The sequence below is a fragment of the Phalangium opilio genome, unplaced genomic scaffold, assembly GCF_054372755.1.
Source record: "Phalangium opilio isolate 3A_F unplaced genomic scaffold, DU_Popi_V2 ptg000225l_1, whole genome shotgun sequence".
Taxonomy (NCBI): domain Eukaryota; kingdom Metazoa; phylum Arthropoda; class Arachnida; order Opiliones; family Phalangiidae; genus Phalangium; species Phalangium opilio.
The window spans coordinates 1592416-1613724 of record NW_028324219.1 but is presented as its reverse complement, the minus strand read 5'-3'; the positions used below and the strand labels follow the sequence as shown (position 1 = coordinate 1613724).

At 38.6% G+C, this 21309-nt stretch overlaps 1 protein-coding gene across 1 annotated transcript; it reads left to right on the top strand.

The window, feature by feature from the left end:
* Window positions 1-16756: 16756 nt before the first annotated feature.
* On the top strand, window positions 16757-18703 carry LOC149615297 (uncharacterized). The gene is made up of 2 exons (XM_089857853.1): window positions 16757-17158; window positions 17281-18703. The coding sequence occupies exons 1-2, from the start codon at window positions 16757-16759 to the stop codon at window positions 18193-18195; spliced, it is 1317 nt and encodes a 438-aa protein (XP_089713979.1). The 3' UTR covers window positions 18196-18703.
* The last annotated feature ends 2606 nt before the right edge of the window (window positions 18704-21309 follow it).

Sequence of the window (21309 nt, the reverse complement as noted above, 5' to 3'; positions counted from 1 at the left end):
ATATTATAACGTTGCGCTCATTTTCTTGCCTATTGTTTTGTTAAAGGCCTACCACTCCCACTCACCCTCCACTCACAATAGTATAATTTCTGAGTCTCTCCTCTCAAAACGCTCATTTCACTCCAAAAGGAGAGGAGAGCGCCCATGTCTGATTAAGACTAGGTGCCAAGAGCGAAAAGTATACAAGAGTTCGTAAATGTTAAGGTAAATTTGGCAAAACTGTTATATTGAAATCTTATTGTGAACTAGCCAAACCTGTAAATGTTGTTAGCGCATTATAGTGAAAAACGGTTAGTGTATTTCAATGAAAAACTGTTATGGTATGTTACTGTATTCAGTGAAAAACTGTTATTATATGTTAGAGTATTTCAGTGAATACTTATTGTATTTTAGCAGCCAATCAGGAAGAGCTCTTGGGAAAGGGCGAAAGTAGTGCTTAATTCAAATTTGTTCCCTCTTGTGACAAACTTTTACACTGTCAGCTCTTTCAAAGCGCACGGGGTAAAACGTGTTTGTTATGGTTTGGTTCCGTAAATTAGCCTGAAAATGGATAATTCTACCCAGTGTGATTTAACATAAAAAGAGGTGACAAGAAGATTCAGACTTCTTTTAATGGGAAAGAGAAAGCTGTACAAACCAAAATTGAACTTAAAAACCAATCAGTCGCTACTGAAAACCTAAGCCTTGGCAACTTATCAAATGATGATGTAGATCATTGTAAATCCCATGCCAGCCTTTCTAGCGTTAAAGAATTAAAATGTGAGACAACCGCATATCAAATCGGAATAATTGGTGCTAAACATTATTCTGAAGATGTTAAAAATAAATGAAAAAAATTCGGATTTGTCGTGTGAGAGTGAGACTGACATTCAGTCTAAATATTTAAGACCAACCAACCCTGCTGTGATTGACAATGAGCCAATTCGTCAAGTTTATGGACTTATTAAAGATCAGTCTGGTAAGTTGTAATATTTTGATTGTAATAAATGAATATAATGAATTAATATAAACAAAATTAATTTTTGGGCATTTTATCTGTTTAGGTCTGTGTTGCATTTATCAATACAAGGCCGATGGGTCGATATCGTGTCTGGAGATTTTCAGGAAGAATATGCTTACAGACATTGGTGATTTAGATGAAATCCTTGTCAAAATCAAGTTATCTTCGGGTGGAATTTCCTCAACTATCCTTGTATTTAAACCTCTTATTCAAGAGACTTTCAGGAATTCAGAGTCCTGCAAAATAAATGCAGAAACTGTTTTTCGTGGACTAAATTACCTTGATGAAAACAACGTGTTTTGTTCGGGAATTAAAACTGCGAGTGCAATCAGACACTCTCTTTTTTTTTCATTCAAATGAGTAATTTATTTCCTTTTCTAGGAATTTCCATTTGCAAAACCACGAGTCTTAGATACTATACACCATCCTTGTGAAAGAAGACTATCCAAAAATTGCCCTATTCTCTTTAGGATTCCTACGAAGAAAAACCTACATTCCACAGCAACAATTGCCAATAAAGAGACATTTATGTGTCTTAAATGTTCTGCCTTAGAAAAGAAAATATAGTATGCCAATCATGTTTAAAAGGTATCTGAAGAAACGAAAAAACGCAATTGAGGCTACCCAAAGGACCAAATTAAAGAGGCGGCAAGTTAACTCTATATTTCCCATACAAGATCTGACACCAACAAGCAGGAAAATTAGAGTTAAGAATTTACTTAACCAACGTTATCGGCTAAATAAAAGAATGGCGAAAATGGAAAAGGAACTGAAAGAAAACGCAGTGATTCTCAATGCCGAGCAGAGTTTGGAGTTATCTAAAGCAATGAATGAAATTAATGAGAATCATAAAGAAAAGTTGAAAAAGATTTTATCAGAGGTTAAAAGGCGGAATCCGATTCTAGGGAAGGAATTTTCGAAATCGTGGGTAATGACAGTGAAGAGAACAAACTCTCAGTATTTTTAAACGATCAACAAAGAAATTATGAAGACAGCACTGGAAATAGATGGAGCCCTCTGACGTACCGCTTAGCTTTAACACTGTATTCACGATCACCAGCTTCCTACAGAGCCTTAAAGTCACTTAGTATATTTAATTTGCCAAGCGTTAGAACAATAGAAAAAAAATTCGCAATACAAAATGTGATGCTGGCATTGACATTCAATTTCTAATGAGAGAAAGCAGTAAGTTTAAAAAATGCTTTTCAAGCTATCTGGAAAGTGAAAGACCACCTCAAGGTGGTGTATTAGTGTTAGATGAGGTCAAAGTCATTGGAAAAATGGTCTGGAACTCAAGTAACAACAAATTTATTGGATTAGCAATGGATCCGAATGAGTTGCCTTCTCTTCATAATTTTTACAATCCCAAATCTGTAAATAACTGTTTAGCTGCACAATACGTACTTCAGTATGACTGGCGGTTATCGGGCCTTATTTCCCTAACAATGTCCCATTCACCCATGATCAATTAACATCAATAACTCAGAAATGCATGTTTGCCTTCCAATCCAATTGATTTTTGATATCAGCCATAGTTTGTGATGGCGCCAGTTCTAATTCAGCTATTATAAAATCAACGCATGGCATAACAGGACAATACTCTTACATTACTGGTGAAGATGGAACGCAAAATTTTCAAGTTTTCCCAAGATTTCGCAACCCTTCCGTGCCAGATTGTTGGGTTTATTGGATTATTTGTCCCAGTCACCAACTAAAAAATTTCATAAATGGCCTCAGCCACTCCAAAGTAAATGGGACACGAGCGTTTGAAAGAGGTGGCGTATCCTTCGGTTGGAAGCAAATTGAGGAGGTTGAATTGACGGATGACGAGAGAAAATCAAATCTTGAGCTTTGTCAAGTGAAAGGGCTGCGTCACTCCTACATCGAGAGGGATAGTTGGACTAAATTGAATGTCACCCCAGCCAACATTTTACAGCAACTACCCTTTCTAAGCGAATTGTACAATTATGCCCACCCTAATAGTTTATCATTCTCTGCTCATGCAAGTGACGAAGTTGAGAACGTTCCCCAAAAGAATACAGGGATAGACATCCTCCCTAAGGATTACAAGGAAGTCATGGCATGTAATGACTATCTTTATGCATGTCATAATCTATTTGAAGGGGGCTTCCTTTCTCATAAGGTCTACTCAGTGGAAAGTGATCTTGTTCAAAATATTTTGAAAGGATTTTCGTACTTCGAAAATTGGGCAAATTAAACAATTGCTAGTGGGAAACCGTTACAAGGCGCCGAAGGGAAATCATTTCTAGCATGGCAAACGTGGGGCCTTCTGCGGGTTATGGTATTTGGTTTTAAGGGTTTCATAAATGAATACCACGAAAGGAATCCTACATTTTACGTGTACCAGGTAAAAATTAATGGCAGTGTTGTCGAAACATTTTTTAGTCAGATGCGTTTTGTTACCGCTGGCAAGCTTACGAGCTCCAATTTTAAGCCAGCTAGAAGATTACTACTTATAAGTTCTGATATGAGAAGCCCTAAAAAATATACAGATACCTCCAAAAGTTGGGAAAGTGCGTATCGAGGCGTAAAAATGAATGTTTCATCCATTTTATATTTCACCAATTAGCCATACTAAACAATTTTGGACTCAGTACATCGCTAAATTAACAATCATATGCTAACAAAGACGACTACTTGTTTTCTAGTTTGAGGTATATTTCCTTTAATCATGGGTCATGATCAAATTTCCATAAAAATTATTTTAACTACTGTCAAATATTTTTATTTTCAACATTAATTTTTATTTTTTCCCTACGAATTGGAAATTTATTACGTAATTAAATATTACATTAAGATCACTTTTTTGGCTTAAAATTATTTACAAATATCACAAAAATAGCACTTTTCCCTGACTTAATATATTACTATATAATCTCTTCGGTACCATAAATATAATCCTCATTGATCTGAGTAATATCAATGTCTTTGTACAACGGATTAATTTTTTTTTCAGCTCAGCGACGGCCTTTTTCAAAGCATCAAGGCGAACAATTTTTTGCCAGACCTTTTTGTCACTAGTGGGTAGACCATTAACCAAGACGTGCAATTCGTGGTCTTTAGGTAGTGCTGATGGTATCATATCCAAATTTTTTTGGACTGGAATTGGCAAGTATATGATTCTACCTTTCAAAGCTTTCACTGCGCCAAACTGCATGTTGGAATTAGTTTTAGTACCTTACTGGACCACAGTGTGAAATGCCTCCACAAGCTGAATTAAGGCCTTTTCAAACATGTTCAAACTCGTGACATCTGTCGGAGGGACGTCAACTCCCAAGCCGTTAAGGAAACATCTAATTGGAATTTTTCCCTTTCGCAACTCTTTAGAACAATAAGGGCATAAAAACATGTCCATTTCTCTAAATTCAGGATTTTTCAATAGCAAACCAGCTCTTAAAATAAGAAAAGCGTGGTTTTCAAAAACTGAAGTGCATGCCAGTTTTTCCACGGTCCTCAAATCAGAATTTTTTAAAAATCTAGTGCAACCATCGCAAGATGTGTCGTGAAATTCATTCGTATCACGCTCAGCCCTAGCAAATTGTTTATTGTAGAAAGCCAAGATTTCACTCTCATTGCCTTTTGTCGCCTCGTTTTCCGCATTGGACATTTTCAAGCCTCGCGCCTCAACAATTTTTCTCATTTTGGGTATAACATTTTGAAGAGATTCGAAATCACCATGATCGATCTCATCAGTCAATGTTGATAAAGCGTTAAGCAACGCTCGAACAGAGTAGATTTTATTTAAATAGTTCTAATCCCGGAGTAATGCGGAGCCAATTCTCTGAAGGCTCTCAAGTAACTTTGGCATTCCTCACTTTGAGAGCAATAGGAAAAATGACCAAGATACGGCAGAACTTTCACTTCAAAATCTGAATCGTCCAATGGCAATTTGACAATGGATTTTTGGCAAAACTTATTTTTGTAGGAGCAAACGTCAAAATTAGAACTAAAAAGTTCCTTTAAGACGCTATCACTGGCCTTTGCCGCCTGGTTAATGAAAGCTATGACTTTAAAAATAGTCCGCTCTCTAACGTTGCAAATGTCACTGCATTCCCAATACGAAGCTTTTTCTTTGGTTTCAATAAACCCAGATTCGTTAACTACGATATTCGCTTTGGGATTTTTGTCCTTTGAAACGTTTTCTACTGCATTGAATAGATTCGTGACAACACCGAAATCATTAACTTACAAGCAGCGTTCAATGCCTCTGTTCATTCTTTTCTGGTCAATAAAATTACCAGTTTCATCAACCCATAATTCATTAACATTTTCGCCGCTACGAGAGCTTTCTCGTAGCACCTTTATTAGAAGACCATTTTCGTCGAACTGCAAAATGTTTTCAAAACGTGTTTCGTGGTCCTCGTTTTTTAAAATTCTGCCATCATTCCCTAAAGTAAAATATGTTGTCTCGTGATAAAAAGCTTCTTCGAGACTATTGTGAAGTCTTTTTCCTCCAATGACTTTGATAAAATTGTCACTATCTACCAATCCAATTTCTTGCACTTTCTTGGCAAAACTTTTGAAATCTTCAATAAGTAACAAACGCCTTGCCTGGAAGGCCGAATATATTTGTAATTTTAAGTGAAATGTTTTTCCAGATAGCAACTGGCATTGGAGTTGTGGGATGTAAATTTGGAACTTTGCTTTTTACATGAATTAGCACAAGTTTTTGTTGACAGCAAACGTTCCGTAAGTCGCGTGATCAAAAACCGCTTGAAACTTTCGGCAATCATCTTTTTATTTTTTGTTTTAAAAATTCCTTTGTTGAAGGAGATTTTTTTAACATAATAGTTGGCAGGATTCGCAGCACCTTTTCTTTGTCGCGAAGTGCCGCCTATTTTAGGAGCCTGCAAAACCTTTTCAATTTTTGTTGAACTTGTCAATAAAGACGTACGATTACGTCCATCACTAGATTTTTTACTCTGAGAGAGCTTTTTTTTTATATAGTACCTTTTACACCTAACTCGGTTTGATACAGAGTTTTCAAAATCTTATTCACCCTAGCCTGAGCTTGGTCTTTCAACGCAATTCGCTTTCAATATTTTAAGCAATTTTTTTGTTTCTTAGCACGTTGCCAAACCATTTTAGTTCTCTTTCAGAGCCAGAAAGGCTTCTTTTAAAGCAAGAAAGGACTCCCTCTCTGTTGGGCCACGAAAAAAGGTCTCTCCGTTGAACCACGAAAAAAGGTCTCTCCGTTGAACCACGAAAAAAAATCTCTCTGTTGAACCACGAAAAAAGGTTTCGCTGTTGAACCACGAAAAAAGGTTTCTCTGTTGAACCACGAAAAAAGGTTTCTCTGTTGAACCACGAAAAAAGGTTTCTCTGTTGGACCACGAAAAAAGGTCTGTTGTACCACGAAAAAAGGTCTCTTTGTTGAACCACGAAAAAAGGTCTCTCTGTTGGACCACGAAAAAAGGTCTCTCACACATTAACACAAACACAAATACAAACAATGAAGCAAGAAATTTTTTTTTACCTTTAAAATACACTATGAAATTGCAATGTACGGCTTAGTCCGCTTTTAGAAAAGCGTCAAACCCAAGCCAACTGAAACAATGCTCAGCAAACTTCACAGCTAAAAATAAGAAAACCAAAAACTCGTAAAAATGTAATTAGGCTTACCTATAAGCTTTCACGAGTGAAGTGAATGTCTTTGTCTGAAATAGAAGCACGCGTGCCGTGAACGGACGAACTTCACATCCAGTTCAGTTCAGTTCAGCTCAAATGTAGACCAAAACATTGAGATTGAAAAAATATATTTGTGGCAGTCGCACTCGCTGGGGCGTACTTAGCCATAGCCAACTCGGTCACGCAACCACCTGTGCGCGTTTTCCCGTCCAGGAGTCCAGGCCCATCATCCTCCTTACTCAATGGAAAATTTCAGCTGGTCAAGTTGCTACCGAACTTCTCGAAGCTTGTGTTTATACTCTATGGCAGGTCACTCCATGGTGGGAGATTTAAAACGGCATTATTTTATTAACCATCTTCGGGCAATATTGTGCTCGGTATAGTATGTTTCATGTGACGCTCTCATTGTACAAACAAACAGTTGATAGCATATTCGTACTTAAACACTGTATTATCGGTTTATTCGCACTGAAGTTCTTTCAAGACCCATAGTTTGAAGTAAAAAATTTCATTACCACCCGTTTTGAGTCAAGGATAGTTAGTGGCGGTAACCAGTACCTTAAATAGGCTCTTATGCCTCTGTGGTTGGCAGTAAGTTTGGCAACGATCATTTTTACATTTGCGCAGAATTTACAATGTTAAACCGCTTTGTGAATTGTGATGCACAGTGTTACTTTTTTGCTATATTCACGTTGGCGTCTGCTTATCCACCTAAATTGAATATTGAAATTCTTGCCAAAGTGGGTGACAAGACCATTCGTTAACATATTTTCCAGATCATGTTAAGTTAACGCTGCACTTTTATATTATTTTTCAGTTTCAAAAGTCGATTGTCTAAGTCTAAGAATGGTCAAAATAAATTCCATAATATTTATTTACGGTTAAGTGCCCCGCAAAATTAGAATATCTCTAATTTTTGAGGAAAGACGACTGTATTTTCATAAAAATCTATTTTAGGCAATTAAAAATGCACGCTGTTTCTAAGCGAAGGCAAACTAAAAGCACCCCCTTTAAAAAACACAGTCAACCTTTCTCGAAAATTTGAGTTATGCTTAGAGAGCAAACTTTTCAAACTTTGAAAAATTATAAAAAATTAATTGGGATAAATTTTATCGATGATTTAGAAGTTATTTTTGGTTCTGTGACCATTTTATTCTCCCTTTTAAAGATATAAAATCATTATTTTGTCTACTAGCGGAAAGCTTTCGTCTTTTAAAATCAGATACAGCAGAAAAAGTATTGGTAAAATAAGCACGAAATTTTTTTTTTGGTAAAATTTCCATGTAGACCATTCCCTTAAATACTTGCCGAGAAAGCAACTCAGAGGGGACGGGCCGCCATATTAGGAGAGTTCCCTAGCGCCAAGAGGCAACGCTAGATGGTGGTCGTGTTCGCTTCGCGTGGGAGTGTAGAAGACTCACACTACCGTTTGCGTGGTAAGGTAATATGGCGGCCCCTCCACTGTGCTGTTTACTTTTCCTATTGCATTTTAGGAACGGTCTATTGGTCACCTATCTCCGACCTTATATTTTTGTAGTCAACACTTATTTTAACGACTTTTTACCTCTCCGTGTGACGTAGTCCAGGAGAGGTTCTGTAACGGCCGTGTCTGTGTGTGTGTCTGTCTGTCTGTGTGTGTGTCTGTGTGTCTGTCTGTCTGTCTGTCTGTCTGTCCGTTGTTACACCCACGTGACCGCGTTCGCAGTTTGCGTATCGGAGCAAACGTGTTCGCCATTTCCGAACTGCTTTTACAGTCACGGAAATGGCTCCTCTACTTGAGTTCTCACACCACCATCTTCTGGTCTTTGTCCATCCCACGCGGACACCAGTCTGTTCTTACTGGCTTCTAATCACCACCATTTTCTGTTCTTTGTCAATCCCACATTGACACCAGTCTGCACTTACACTGGCTTCTAACACCACCATCCACTGGTCTTCCGTCTATTCCACATAGACCCCAATCTGTATCATTGGCTTCTACTCCATTATCATCGTTTGGTTTTAGGATACACGCGGCGATCAGCTAGGGTTACGAGAAACGACTAGCCTCCCTAAGGTGGGATCGCCACCAAAGGTTTTCGCAATTGCGCTTTTTCCTTACTATTATAATGGAAACGAATCGTATATATACCCCAAAATTTGAAGAAAGCGGGCAAGAGGGGTACCCTTCACTTTAAACGTCAATATTAGCAAAGTTTGAGGTGATAATAGGTATAACTTTATTTTAAACGATTTAACTATTATTAATGTTAATTATTGAAGATTAAAATAATTAAAAATAATTATATTTATTTAAATATTAAAGATAAACCTCTCGTGCAAAGAGAGAGATTATCATTGCCTCCTATATCTACCAAGGCCCGTGCATGCGATATATTTCCTTCATTGCCTCCTATATCTATCAAGGCCCGTGCATTGTGATATATTTCATTCATTGCCTCCTATATCTATCAAGGCCCGTGCATTGTGATATATTTCATTCATTGCCTCCTATATCTATCAAGGCCCGTGCATTGCGATATATTTTTCAAAACAACAACAAAAATGGGAAACCCCAACTCAGAAACATAATAACGTTTTCATTGGATACTTAAGTTTATATAATCTTCTTGACACGGAGAGGTAATATTTTGGTTTTCCCAACTTGTTTAGTTTAATATAATAATTTTAAATGCCCCCAGGTAATACTAGTCATAAAAGTTTGTTAGAATCCCTCTGTAGAACTTACGAATCCATCTCCTCCTCCAAGTCCCGGATGAACTTTTCATCCACTACTGCGGACCCCGCCGCCCCCGCTGCCCCCACTGACTCCTCCGCCCCCTCGACCTCCATGCCCACCTGGGACTCCACCACCCCCACCTGGGACTCCGCCTCCATCTGCGCCTCGGTGGCTACGGGAATCTGGGAGCCCGTTGGCAACTCTGTGTCTTGCGGGCCGCCGGCCCCACCCCTCTTTGTCTTCGTGGGCCTGTTTATTAATAATAAAATTAAAGAGTACGTATAGCATTTTAAAATTTACATCGTTTAGCAATGAATAAAGTACTATACCTTGTCGACCCCAGCAATTGCGGGCCAGGTGGGCGTAGCGTTGGCAATGGTTGCATCGGCGTTTCTTGCCGATGCCGCCGCTACGGCCACGATTTTCGCCGCGCCCGACTGCCCTTAATCCACGGCCTCACGGCCCCTTGCGGCCTCGCGGCCCCTTCTGGCCCCACGGCCCCTTCCGGCCCCGTGGCCCCTTCCGGCCTCACGGCCCCTTCCGGCTCCGCGGCCCCTTCCGGGCCCACGCCCTCTTCTGGGCCCAAGCCCCCTTCCTCGCCCCGTTTCCAGGGCGGGGAGTTCCCCATTGAAATTTACATTCACAGTGGATTGTGCACCGGTGACGGTAAAATATCGCTCAATTGAAAACTAAATTTCGAAATAAATAAAGGCCTTTGAAATGAGATTTCGTGCCAACTCTGGTGTGGAAGGAACATTTTTTTGGCGAAAAATATATGTTATAATTAATTAATTCTGGATTAAACTAGGTTTTTACACCCCGTCAGAATATAGGTTTATTAAACGAGGTATATACACCTCTTGTGAAAAGGGTATTTATACCCTCTTCAGACGAGATGTAAAAACCTCGATTAATTAACCAAATATGAGATGTAAAAACTTTGATTAATTAACGAAAGTTGTTTTATTAACTGTTACACACGAAAAGGATTCAATGTAATTTGTCAGTACACCTCGTCTGAAGAGGGTATTAGACGAGTTTAAAAACCTGGTATAATTAACCAAATTCGGTTTTATGAACTATGGGTAGTGCCAAATGACTTAAAACCTTTTCCATGTGAAACACTAAATACAGTTTATAAAAAACTTAGGTTGGCGTTCCTCGTGAACTCCAGTTTTGTCTTGCAGGCATAAATCGCGCCCACTAGCCTTTAACAAGCCAAACCAGGAGTTTAGGAGGAAATTTCCCTTGTAGGGAATCCTCTGGAGCCGCGCTATGCTTTAAGCAAGGTTTTTATGTCCTATTCAGACAAGGATTAAAAAAAAGTATAATAAACCAAATTTTTTTCATAAACTGTGGTTAAATTACATTTAAATTTTTTTCCTGTGAAAGAAAAACCACAGTATATGAAAATATCTTTGATTTGTTACACAAGGTTTTAACACTTCATGCCACGAGGGCATGACGCGGCATGATTCATGCTCTCTTCAGAAAGTTCAGATAGCTGCAACGGACAAAGTAAGCAACGCGCACTAGCCAAGGCTTAATATCTATCTATATGGTCAAGAAACGTTTTCAAGGATTTGAAAGTAGATATATAAACTATGTATCGCGTGCAGAGTGTAAAATAAGACATTCTCTGCAGAAAATTATATAATTTGTTACTAAATTTTAAATTAGAAATAATAAGAAAATAAAATTAGAAGCTCCGCATTAAAACCACTTACTTGTTTTTTCGCGTCCAAAAAAGAAATGACTGCGTTCAGCAAGCATCAGCAATGCACCGGTTTACCACGGCATTACTATTCTCTCTAACCTGCCATTTAACCAGTTTTTTTTGATAGGTCTAGCTGAACGTTTTCCAAAAAAAAAAAACCGCGAGAAAGCGTTAGATGCTGCAGAGATTGTTTATTCGCGAATAAAAGTAGAATTTAATGTTTGAAACAACATATAATGGAAAAAATTGGGAACCGATATATTTTTATTGCTTTTTTTGAATTAGAATTTAGAAGAAACCACATAATGATTTTAAAACTGGCGGTTTAACAAGTTTGTCCGGTTTCAAGCGACTTCTCACGGTAAAAATTGATAAACATATCTTTCACAGAACAAACAAAACTAAACTAGATTTCTGCTGGATAGGGAATCGGCACCAAGGGGCGCGCGAAGCTGGTTACCATGGAAACCAAACTTGTTAGTTTCCGGTAAAATGACGGCGGCCATCTTGAATGGCAATGTAAATAATTTTAACGCAGAATCGCGGCCGTTTCTCGGATTTTTATTATTTCTGATCAATTTCAACTATGGAATATGACGGAAAATTATTGAATTACACCCTATCACTTGAAAAAACTGCTCATGAAAGGTACTTAAACAAAATAAACGTGATAAACTGTGATAATCCATATGCGCTTCCAAAATCAGCCTGGTTGCAAGGCTTAGAAAATCTCCAAATGTTCCCAGCAATTGAATGTCCAGATTTGATTCATTATTTGATTTTCACTAAAAGTGCCTATACATTGGACGACTTTAAAGCGTACAAAGGATTAGAAGCTTATAAATTAATGGGAAAAGGATGGGTTAGAGACGTTATGGTTAGAATCTATGATGTAAACCGAGACTCAGCGTCAAGCTGTAGTCAAAATCCGCAGACGAACGGAAACTACCACCTATTAACGGCTAAGGTATATTATAATTTCATTTGACCATTAATTATTAAGAAATTAAGAATTGTAATGTTTGGTAGGTTCTTCATTCTCAAAGACTGAATGAAAAGCCTTTAGAACCATGGATTATTGCCAAGCAAGATGGACAAATTATTTCCGCACATTGTAACTGCATGGCGGGACTTGGAGAGTGTTGTACCCACATTGCGGATTTACTTTTCTATGTAGAGTATGCTGTTCGTTTCCGTGAAAATAAGTCTTTAGTACAGGGAAATTAGCCGAAAATACGACCAAACCTAGAACAAATTAGTAACAAGCTAATTCCAACGGTATTTGGAAGTAATAGTGGTGCTTATTAAGAGAAAAAAATTCCCCGGATTTCCGGTTGGTGGAAGATCACCAAAAATGGCCGCCATCTTGGAAAAATTGGTTTTTTGCGATTTACGGCCGAACGGTAGGTCCAACATAAAAACGTTCATAAATGAAAGAAAGTTCTTCCAAATATCTATCTATTGGTGTTTGAATCAACTCTTTGCGACTTACCGTTCAAAAGTTACGATTATTTTCTTGAGATACAAATTCGATTTTAATCACTTTGAATATAAAATCTACCATATATTAATGTGACAGAAGCCATTTTCCTAATAACAGTTAGGCCTAAGTAATTTTGAAGGTTTATAATCTTTGTGCACGTGCATATATACAAATGTTTTGCATGGTGTAGGGGGCACGAAATTGCTTTAAAGCCATGTTCACACTTGCACAGGGTAAACCGGTTCGAAGTGATTCAAGCCGCTTTCGCTTTCAAATCGTATTGTGCCGTTCACATGTCACTTTGAAAGCGTTTTGAAGTGCTTCGAATCGGTTTCTTGTGTAAGTGTGAACATGGCTTTAGGAGAGTAGCTAGCTTTTAGAACCTGCGAAATCAGAGTCAGCCGTGGCCCGCGTTGGAAAAAAAGTCAAAGACATAAAGTTTAGAAGGTTGAATCGCGTTAAGACCCTTAACATAACCAACAACAAATCGGCTAAGATAAAAAATGACATGGTTTCAATAAACTCCGTACAACTATTCAACAGAATAATATGCACTAACAAATCGTCGGAGGTAAGGCTCTCGAAAAATATTTTCAATTTGAACTATCATCACATCCACCATCTCTGTTTGTAGATGGCTTGTTGCGGAAAAGCAATAAAGCTAATCTTTTAAAGGAATTGGACAAGATAGAACGGCCGAAAGATGCAATGTCAGATGGCGAGAAAGTATTCTTCATAGATGGTGGTCACTTACTACATAAAGTTGTATGGCAGCGACATTCTACTTTCGGTGAAATATACGAGCAAAATGTCAACTACGTCAAATTTCACTACGGCGTATACAGTAACGTTGTTTTTGACGGCTACGTTGAGAACCAGCTTACGACAAAATATCAAGAGCAAGCAAAAAGAAGCGCCAAGGTATCTAAATATGTCCCAAACATAATTCTTCAAGATGACACGATGAATTCTATCAGCCAAGCTGATTTCTTTACTAACGTTGCTAACAAAAAATTATTCATTTTGAAACTGTCCGATAAGCTAAAACTTGCCAAAATTAAAGTAGTTCAAGCTAAGTCGGATGCAGACACCGTGATTGTATCAACCGCCCTGGATTGCAAGACTGAGAGCAACTGTGTGGTCATAGTGGCAGATGATACTGATGTAATGGTACTTCTCATATGCCATGCTTCAGATAAAAACATCTTTATGTTGAGACCTGGAAAGACATCTAAGGCCGATAAAGTAACAGATATTTACAAAATGAAAATCCAACTAGGAAGACTAGCTGATATCTTGCCGTTCATTCATGCCTTTTCTGGTTGTGATACGACTTCTTCCATTTATAAAAAAGGAAAACTCGCGGTGCTAAATCTCTTCAGGGATCACCCCGATTTGTTGGAAAAATGCCGCGTGTTCAATGTTGAAAACGCTAGTAAGAGAAGTTTTCCTTATACTTTACAAACAGGAAGAAGTACCAAAACCTTGAACAAACATAGATATTTGCTGTATAGCAAAATGGTGGCAAAACAAATCTTGAAAAGCGGTTTTGAACTTGCATCTCTACCACCAACATTATAGCAGCTGCTCAACAGCATATATAAAGATCGTACTTGCAAAATCAAGATTGGTTGGGAAACAAGTTACACCCAGAGGAATGGGGTTTTGACATACAAAAATCCAAATTGGAACCAGTTTTTTGCAAGCTTCCACCAGCTCCCGAACATATTTTGAAACTAATCTATTGTGGATGTAAGGCAACGAACTGCGGCGCGGCATGCACATGTCGCAAATATGGAATGAAATGCTCTGCTATGTGCGGTGAATGTCATGGTATTTTTTGGTTGAATAATTACAAAGATTCATTATCAGAGGATGACATAAGCGATTTTTGATGATTCATAAACAAATAAAAAATTTAAATGCCCACTCTTATTTTATTTGAAATTAGGAAAACATTTCGTATTTTCAGCCGCAAAATACTAAATTCCCAACACATCGGATATTATCAATGGATAGAACTTTTGAACGGTACGTCGCAAAGAGTTGATTCAAACCCAAAAGGGCAACGGCTGACTCTGATTTCGTCAGGTTCTAAAGCCATGTTCACACTTACACAAGAAACCGATTCGGAGCACTTCAAAACGCTTTCAAAGTGACATGTGAACGGCACAATACGATTTGAAAGCGAAAGCGGGTTTAATCACTTCGAACCGGTTTACCCTGTGCAAGTGTGAACATGGCTTTAAAGCAATTTCGTGCCCCCTTCACCCTGCAAAACATTTGTATATATGCACGTGCATAAAGATTATAAACCTTCAAAATTACTTAGGCCTAACTGTTATTAGGAAAATGGCTTCTGTCACATAAATATATGGTAGATTTTATATTCAAAGTGATTAAAATCGAATTTGTATCTCAAGAAAATAATCGTAACTTTTGAACGGTAAGTCGCAAAGAGTTGATTCAAACACCAATAGATAGATATTTGGAAGAACTTTCTTTCATTTATGAACGTTTTTATGTTGGATCTACCGTTCGGCCGTAAATCGCAAAAAAACAAATTTTCCAAGATGGCGGCCATTTTTGGTGGTCTTCCACCAATCGGAAATCCGGGGAATTTTTTTCTCTTCATAAGCACCACTATTACTTCCAAATACCGTTGGAATTAGCTTGTTACTAATTTGTTCTACGTCAAATCCTAATTTCTCTCTACTACTTGTACAAGTATTCCTGCCGAATGGACTGTTCCAACTTTAAAAAAGGTGCCTTATTCTACAATAAATAAAATTGACTGGACTTCGTCTAGAGGAATAAAGAAATGTTTAGATAAGGCTCTTTAAACATCCTGTGAAGATTCAGCGGAATTGAAAAAACCAAGTTCCAGTATTTTAAAACAAAAACCAATTTCGAAACCAACATCTGATGAAAAAATGAATTATTTAGAAAGACTTCATCGAGTTTATCCTAAATCAGTTGTATTTTCTACCTTTTTGAAATACCACGAGGATTTCATTCCAGCATGTGTGGACAGTAAAAGGTATCCAGTGGTTTTAACAGAGTTATATGACGAAGGAAAAAAAGCCCTATCATTTGAAGAACTTTTAAAATTTTGTCAGAGTATAGATATAACAGAAGGGGATAATGGAAGAAGGATGACACTCTGTATCCTCTTAATGCTTTAGTTATGTAACGTCACTCTTCCCAGGCTCACCCTTTTGGTTTGCTTTCCCGCTCATCAAACTACAAATGGGCATCGCACTGTAAAGTGAATTCTATCGTTGTTTGGCACTAAATCCCCAGCAATCATCCCACAAACCTCGTCTTGACGTGGGACAAAATTCACAAGCGCGTCTTGCCAAATATTTAAACGCTAATAGAGTAATGATGAGGGAACTATTTATCGTGTATGTGATTCGGTTTAGTAACCTTGCTCCAAATGTTCCGATGTTGGGAAGAATGACGTTACACTTACCACGCTTTGTGGTACACTTCTCTCGAAGAGAAGTATTATATACTTCTGATATAACTATCACTAAAGAGCAAGTTCAACTGGTAGAGGGTGAAACCAAAATGCAGAGCGAATCTAAACTCTGGCATAGGTCTCGCTCGGGACGGATTACGGCGTCAAAATTAAAATCAGCTTGTCACACGAACCCCAAAAACCCGTTTCGGCCATCAATAGAAGAATAACACCCGTGTAACGTATGCTAACATTATCCTAGTGCGTCTTTTTTCCCAGCCGCAATGTAAGTTCTAGGTCCATTAGTCTATGCTTTTACCGCTTTTAAGTGTTTTTAGAATTTTATATGCCCTTACAGCATTGCATATTGTTTTAATTAGTTAAATTTAATTCTTCTAATTAACCGCGTTAATTTTAGCTTAGCTTCGGCTTTGCCCGCATGTCTGCCGTGTGCGGCGCCCTGTAGCCTTGGCGGTAGGAGTCCTGGGGGCGGTCAACTGCAACACTCCTCTTTGGTCCTTTAGCTGGGGGTAGACAGGCGGTCTAACGTGACCAAGTTAGATCAATCGGCTAGCCATCTTTCGGCTTTGGTCAACTGGGTGTCCTCCCTTGGTGGGTTGTGCCCGGGTATATTAGGGACATAGCCCTGATCTTTGGTTTAAGATCCCCTTGTTGGGCTCCGTGGTGGGTGGGGAGTGCCCCTAATGAATAATATGTCTATAATCATGGGTACAAATAATTTAAATAATTCAGTTAGTTTAGATGGAAAAGAAAAAGATAACGAGTTAGAAGACTCCTCAGTAATTGAAAACGAAACCCCGAGTTTAGTCGGTACTCCTAATAGGAACAATAAACTTGAGGAAGGTATTTCGGTAGAAATCTCAAACAAAAAACGCAAGGCGAGTGATAATCTCTCCCCTAACATTGATAGTCCAATTACCGATGCTAAGAGGTCCAAAATAATAGGTAGTACTAGATTAGAGTTGCATACAATACTCGCTAATCCCCGATTAACAAAACAACTTCAAGTAGATTTAGTAGCCTTATTTGATAAGTTACACGCGGTAGGTATGGAGCAAGAGTGCCGTATAGCATTTCTAGGAGGTAAACTGGAACAGCCCCAGTTAGTACGTCCGCGCTTTTCTTCTATTTTGTTGCGAGAAAAAGAAGTTACTAATTTAGATTGTGACGAACCCGCTGCATTCATTCCTACTCCCCTCCTGTTTTTGGGAACGAATGTATTGATTAGTCTGATAATAATACAGCCAGTAAGTCAAAGCCTAGAGCTAAACCTAGGAATAAGTCTAGTAGTAACTTCCCTTTAAGGGTGTCTTGTAACCAAAATAATACCCCTAAGAAAACTCCTGGTCGCGGGAAATCCAAGGCTATCCCTGTTAGGCCATTGAATAACTGCGTCCTTTTAGTTTATACTAAGACAGGTGAAGAGGCAACGTCTGAGGAAGTTATTAAGAACCTAAAGAAATATATAGAAACTAGTAAATTAGGGATAACTGTTAAAAGTTTAAGATCGGCAAGATTTAACGGGGTAGTTATTGAATTTGAGAACGATAAGGAGCGGGAAAAACTAATAATGGCTATTGAGAGTACAGATATTATAAAAAATTTAGTCAAAGTCCAGGTCCCTTCAAAACACAACCCGAAGTTTACTATACGTGAGGTGGGGGCGGAATTATCTGAGGGTGAAATAATTCAGGCTATAGTCGATCAATCAAATAACGCGATCTCTCCAGAGGATTTAACTAAAAAGTTTAATTATGCGGGTAAGTCCCTTAAAGTCCACTGGGTGTTTGAAGTTATTCCCTCTAAGTATAAAGTTATTAAGGATCTCGGAAAAGTTAAGCTAGGATGGGAGATTTGCCACATTCGGGATTCCAATAAGATAATACACTGTTTTCGTTGCTGCGCTATCGGCCACTTAGCAAAAAATTGTAAAGATACGGAACAGGTCTGTTCTCAATGTTCTGGAAATCATAAATATAGTGAGTGCCCCAAAAATTCGATAAAGTGCAAAAACTGTTGCTTGAGTAATTGGGATAACAATACTAATTTCGATACGGGTCATGGAGCTTTCGACCCCAAATGTCCCCTTCGTATACAGGTTGCTAGGTACAGGAAAGCGCGTACTGACTATGGATTCACATAAAATTCTTAAATGTATTCAGATAAATTTAAATGGTTCGAGAGCAGCTACTGCTCAGCTCCAGCAGGAGCTGCTCTCGAGTAGCATAGATTTAGCGTTCATTCAGGAACCTTATGTTAGATGGTAACTTAGTGGATTTCCCATTGTCAGTTAGGTCAGTCTACACAAAACGGTCGGGAAGGCGGCGTTGGTCTGCCTCAATAGAGAGGCTGATTTCGTGGGGATTGTCGTCACAGAGCGGTACGTAATAGCTAATCTAAGATTTTTTGGGCTAGATTATCTTGTTATTTCACTTTATGCCTCGCCCTCCCAGTCTCTAGACCCCATTTTAGATGAACTCAACACCCATATCACTAGATTAAGTCGCTCCAACTTTATTATAGCTGGGGACTTTAACGCGAAGCACTCTCTTTGGGGTTCCAATTACTGTAACGACCGCGGAGAGTCCGTCATAGAGTTCATAAATACCTTAGGTCTCGATGTTATAAACGACCCTAATTCGCTACCCACTTTTAGTAACGGCGAGAGTTGGATAGACTTAACTATTACTTCTAGTAACATCTCGAATCTTATTGGGGAATGGGAGGTTAGTGGAGACCCTTCTTGTAGTGACCATAGGTATATCTTCTTTCAAATCTCTAAACAGTGCCCCGAAATCATCGCTCACAAACGCTATGTCATTAAGTCTGAGGATTCAATTAGCTTCAGTAAAGCAATTGAAACAAAGTTCTCCAGATATATTCTCGATAAGTCCAACGCTGAAACATTAGAAAGGTCTATCAGTGAATTTATGCTAAACTTAGGCGAGGTATGTGAAGCAAACCTAAAACGAAAGAAACCATTAAAGCATAGGTCAGTTCCCTGGTGGAATAAGAATATAGCAATTCAAAGGGAGAAAGTATGGGCCCTTAGGAAATTAATGCAGAAAACTCGTGACCCAGGACTTAGAAATTAGGAAAATTAACTTCAATAAGGCTCATGCTCTTTATAAGATAACTATTAATGAAGCTAAAGTTAAATCTTGGCGGGAATTCTGTTCCACAGCTAGTAAAGATAGCTCCTTTAACCTCCCATATAAGATCGCATTGGATAAAGTTATAACACCAACCGCATTACGATGCGTCAGGAAATCCGATGGTGTGCTAACCTCTTCTTTTACTGAAACAGTAGAAACCCTATTAGACACCTTTTTTCCCAGTGATAGATTGGAGACGGACTTACCAATACACACCCAGATAAGGAATGATGTTATTAATCCCCCCAACACGGTTAACGATATTCCGTTTACTCTATACGAGGTCCAGGAAGTTATTAATAGTTTCTCTAAGAGGAAATCCCGGGCTTAGATGGGATAACAATAGAGGTCTTTCAGAGAGTGTATACTGCAACTCCCGATCTGGTACTGTCTATTTATAACTCGTGTCTTGAGCTATTGGTCTTTCCATCCGCGTGGAAGACTGCCCAACTAGTTCTTTTCTCTAAGAAGGGTAAAAACCCGGAGGATCCTAAGTCATATAGATCCATTTGTCTTCTTTCAATCGTGGGAAAGTTGTTTGATAAACTTTTAACAGGTAGAGTGTACTACCATTTACATAAGGCTAAACTTCTTGGACAGGAGCAATACGGTTTTCGTCATGGTAAATCAACCACGGAGGCCATTTCTCGTATTCTGGGTTTAGTGGAGGAGAAGCGTTCTCAGGGGAACCATGTTGCTCTTTTGTCCATAGATATCCAGGGGGCATTCGATAATGTCCGGTGGCCCTCAGTATTCTTGCGACTTAAGGAAGTTAATTGCCCCAAGAATATTTATCAAGTTCTTCAAAGCTACTTTACAAATCGCAGGATTATTTATTCAGCCCCTCTACCCGTATTGAAAGGGAAGTATTTAGGGGATGTCCCCAGGGCTCGTGTAGTGGGGCTCCGTCAACTTAGCCCCACCAAATTCCTAACCGAAAATTTACATCCCCCCTAAATTTGCCCCCCTTCTGCTCTTTAATGCTACACATTTCATCCATTTCGCTTCCCCACCGTTAAGTAGTTATTTTCATTTTAATTGGCGGGGCCGGGTTAAATATCGGCCCCCCAATAGCCCCCAAATCCCGGTTTATTGACTCATCTGGTGCGCCATGTTTTGCTCTCCTAAGCTCCACATTAACCCATTTTCCATACCCTTCGCTAACTGAAATAATTAAATTTTAATTCTGGGGGCCTAGTTAACGTTTGCCCCCCAGTCCACCAAACTCCACTAAATTTTAAATTGCCTTTCTAGCTTTAATGCTCTAGCTACTACGCTCAATAAACTTAATTGCTCCATCCCTGTTAGTGAGTTAATTGCTATTTAATTCGGGGGTCAAGTTTACAATTAGCCCCCCACTGGCCCCGATTAGCCCCAAAAACGATATACATTAAGCCCCTATAATGCTCCGTCGAATACACTCTTCAAACCATTTTGCTCCATAATTATTCCAAAGATAATTAACTTTTAATTGGCGGGGCCGAAATAACGTTTCGCCCCCCCCCCAAACTCCGACTGAGCGATAATGTGAAATACCCAATCAATGAGCCTCATTTTGCTCTACAAGAATTAAGAGGAATTTTAATTTGTTCCATACTTTATCAAGTGCAAATTAACTTTTAATTGGCGGGGCCGAAATTACGTTTCGCCCCCCCCCCCAAACTCCGACTGAGCGATAATGTGAAATACCCAATCAATGAGCCTCATTTTTCTCTACAAGAAATAAGAGCAATTTTAATTTGCTCCATATTTTATCAAGTGCAAATTAACTTTTAATTGGCGGGGCCGAAATTACGTTTCGCCCCCCCCCAAACTCCGACTGAGCGATAATGTGAAATACCCAATCAATGAGCCTCATAAAATATGTTTAGATAAAATCGGTTCAAAACTCACAGAGATATAATTTTTTTAAATAGGCCAAATTAAAAACATTGGTTCATCCATGAACCGATTTTGATTTCTTAACTTGGATCAATTACATTTTCCGCATCTACGCACTATGAAATAGCATAAGTGTGATACTTTGGAATTTAAGTATAAACTAAACTTACAATATAATTGTATGATCATTTCATTCTCTCATTAAGTAAAAACTATAGTTT

What these genes read in the sequence shown, in the direction of transcription:
- LOC149615297 (XM_089857853.1), top strand. Translation starts at nt 16,757, where the DNA reads ATGGGTACAAATAATTTAAATAATTCAGTTAGTTTAGATGGAAAAGAA. An exon ending in AACTGGAACAGCCCCAGTTA is followed by an intron (nt 17,159 to 17,280) that starts GTACGTCCGCGC and finishes TGTATTGATTAG; the next exon opens with TCTGATAATAATACAGCCAG.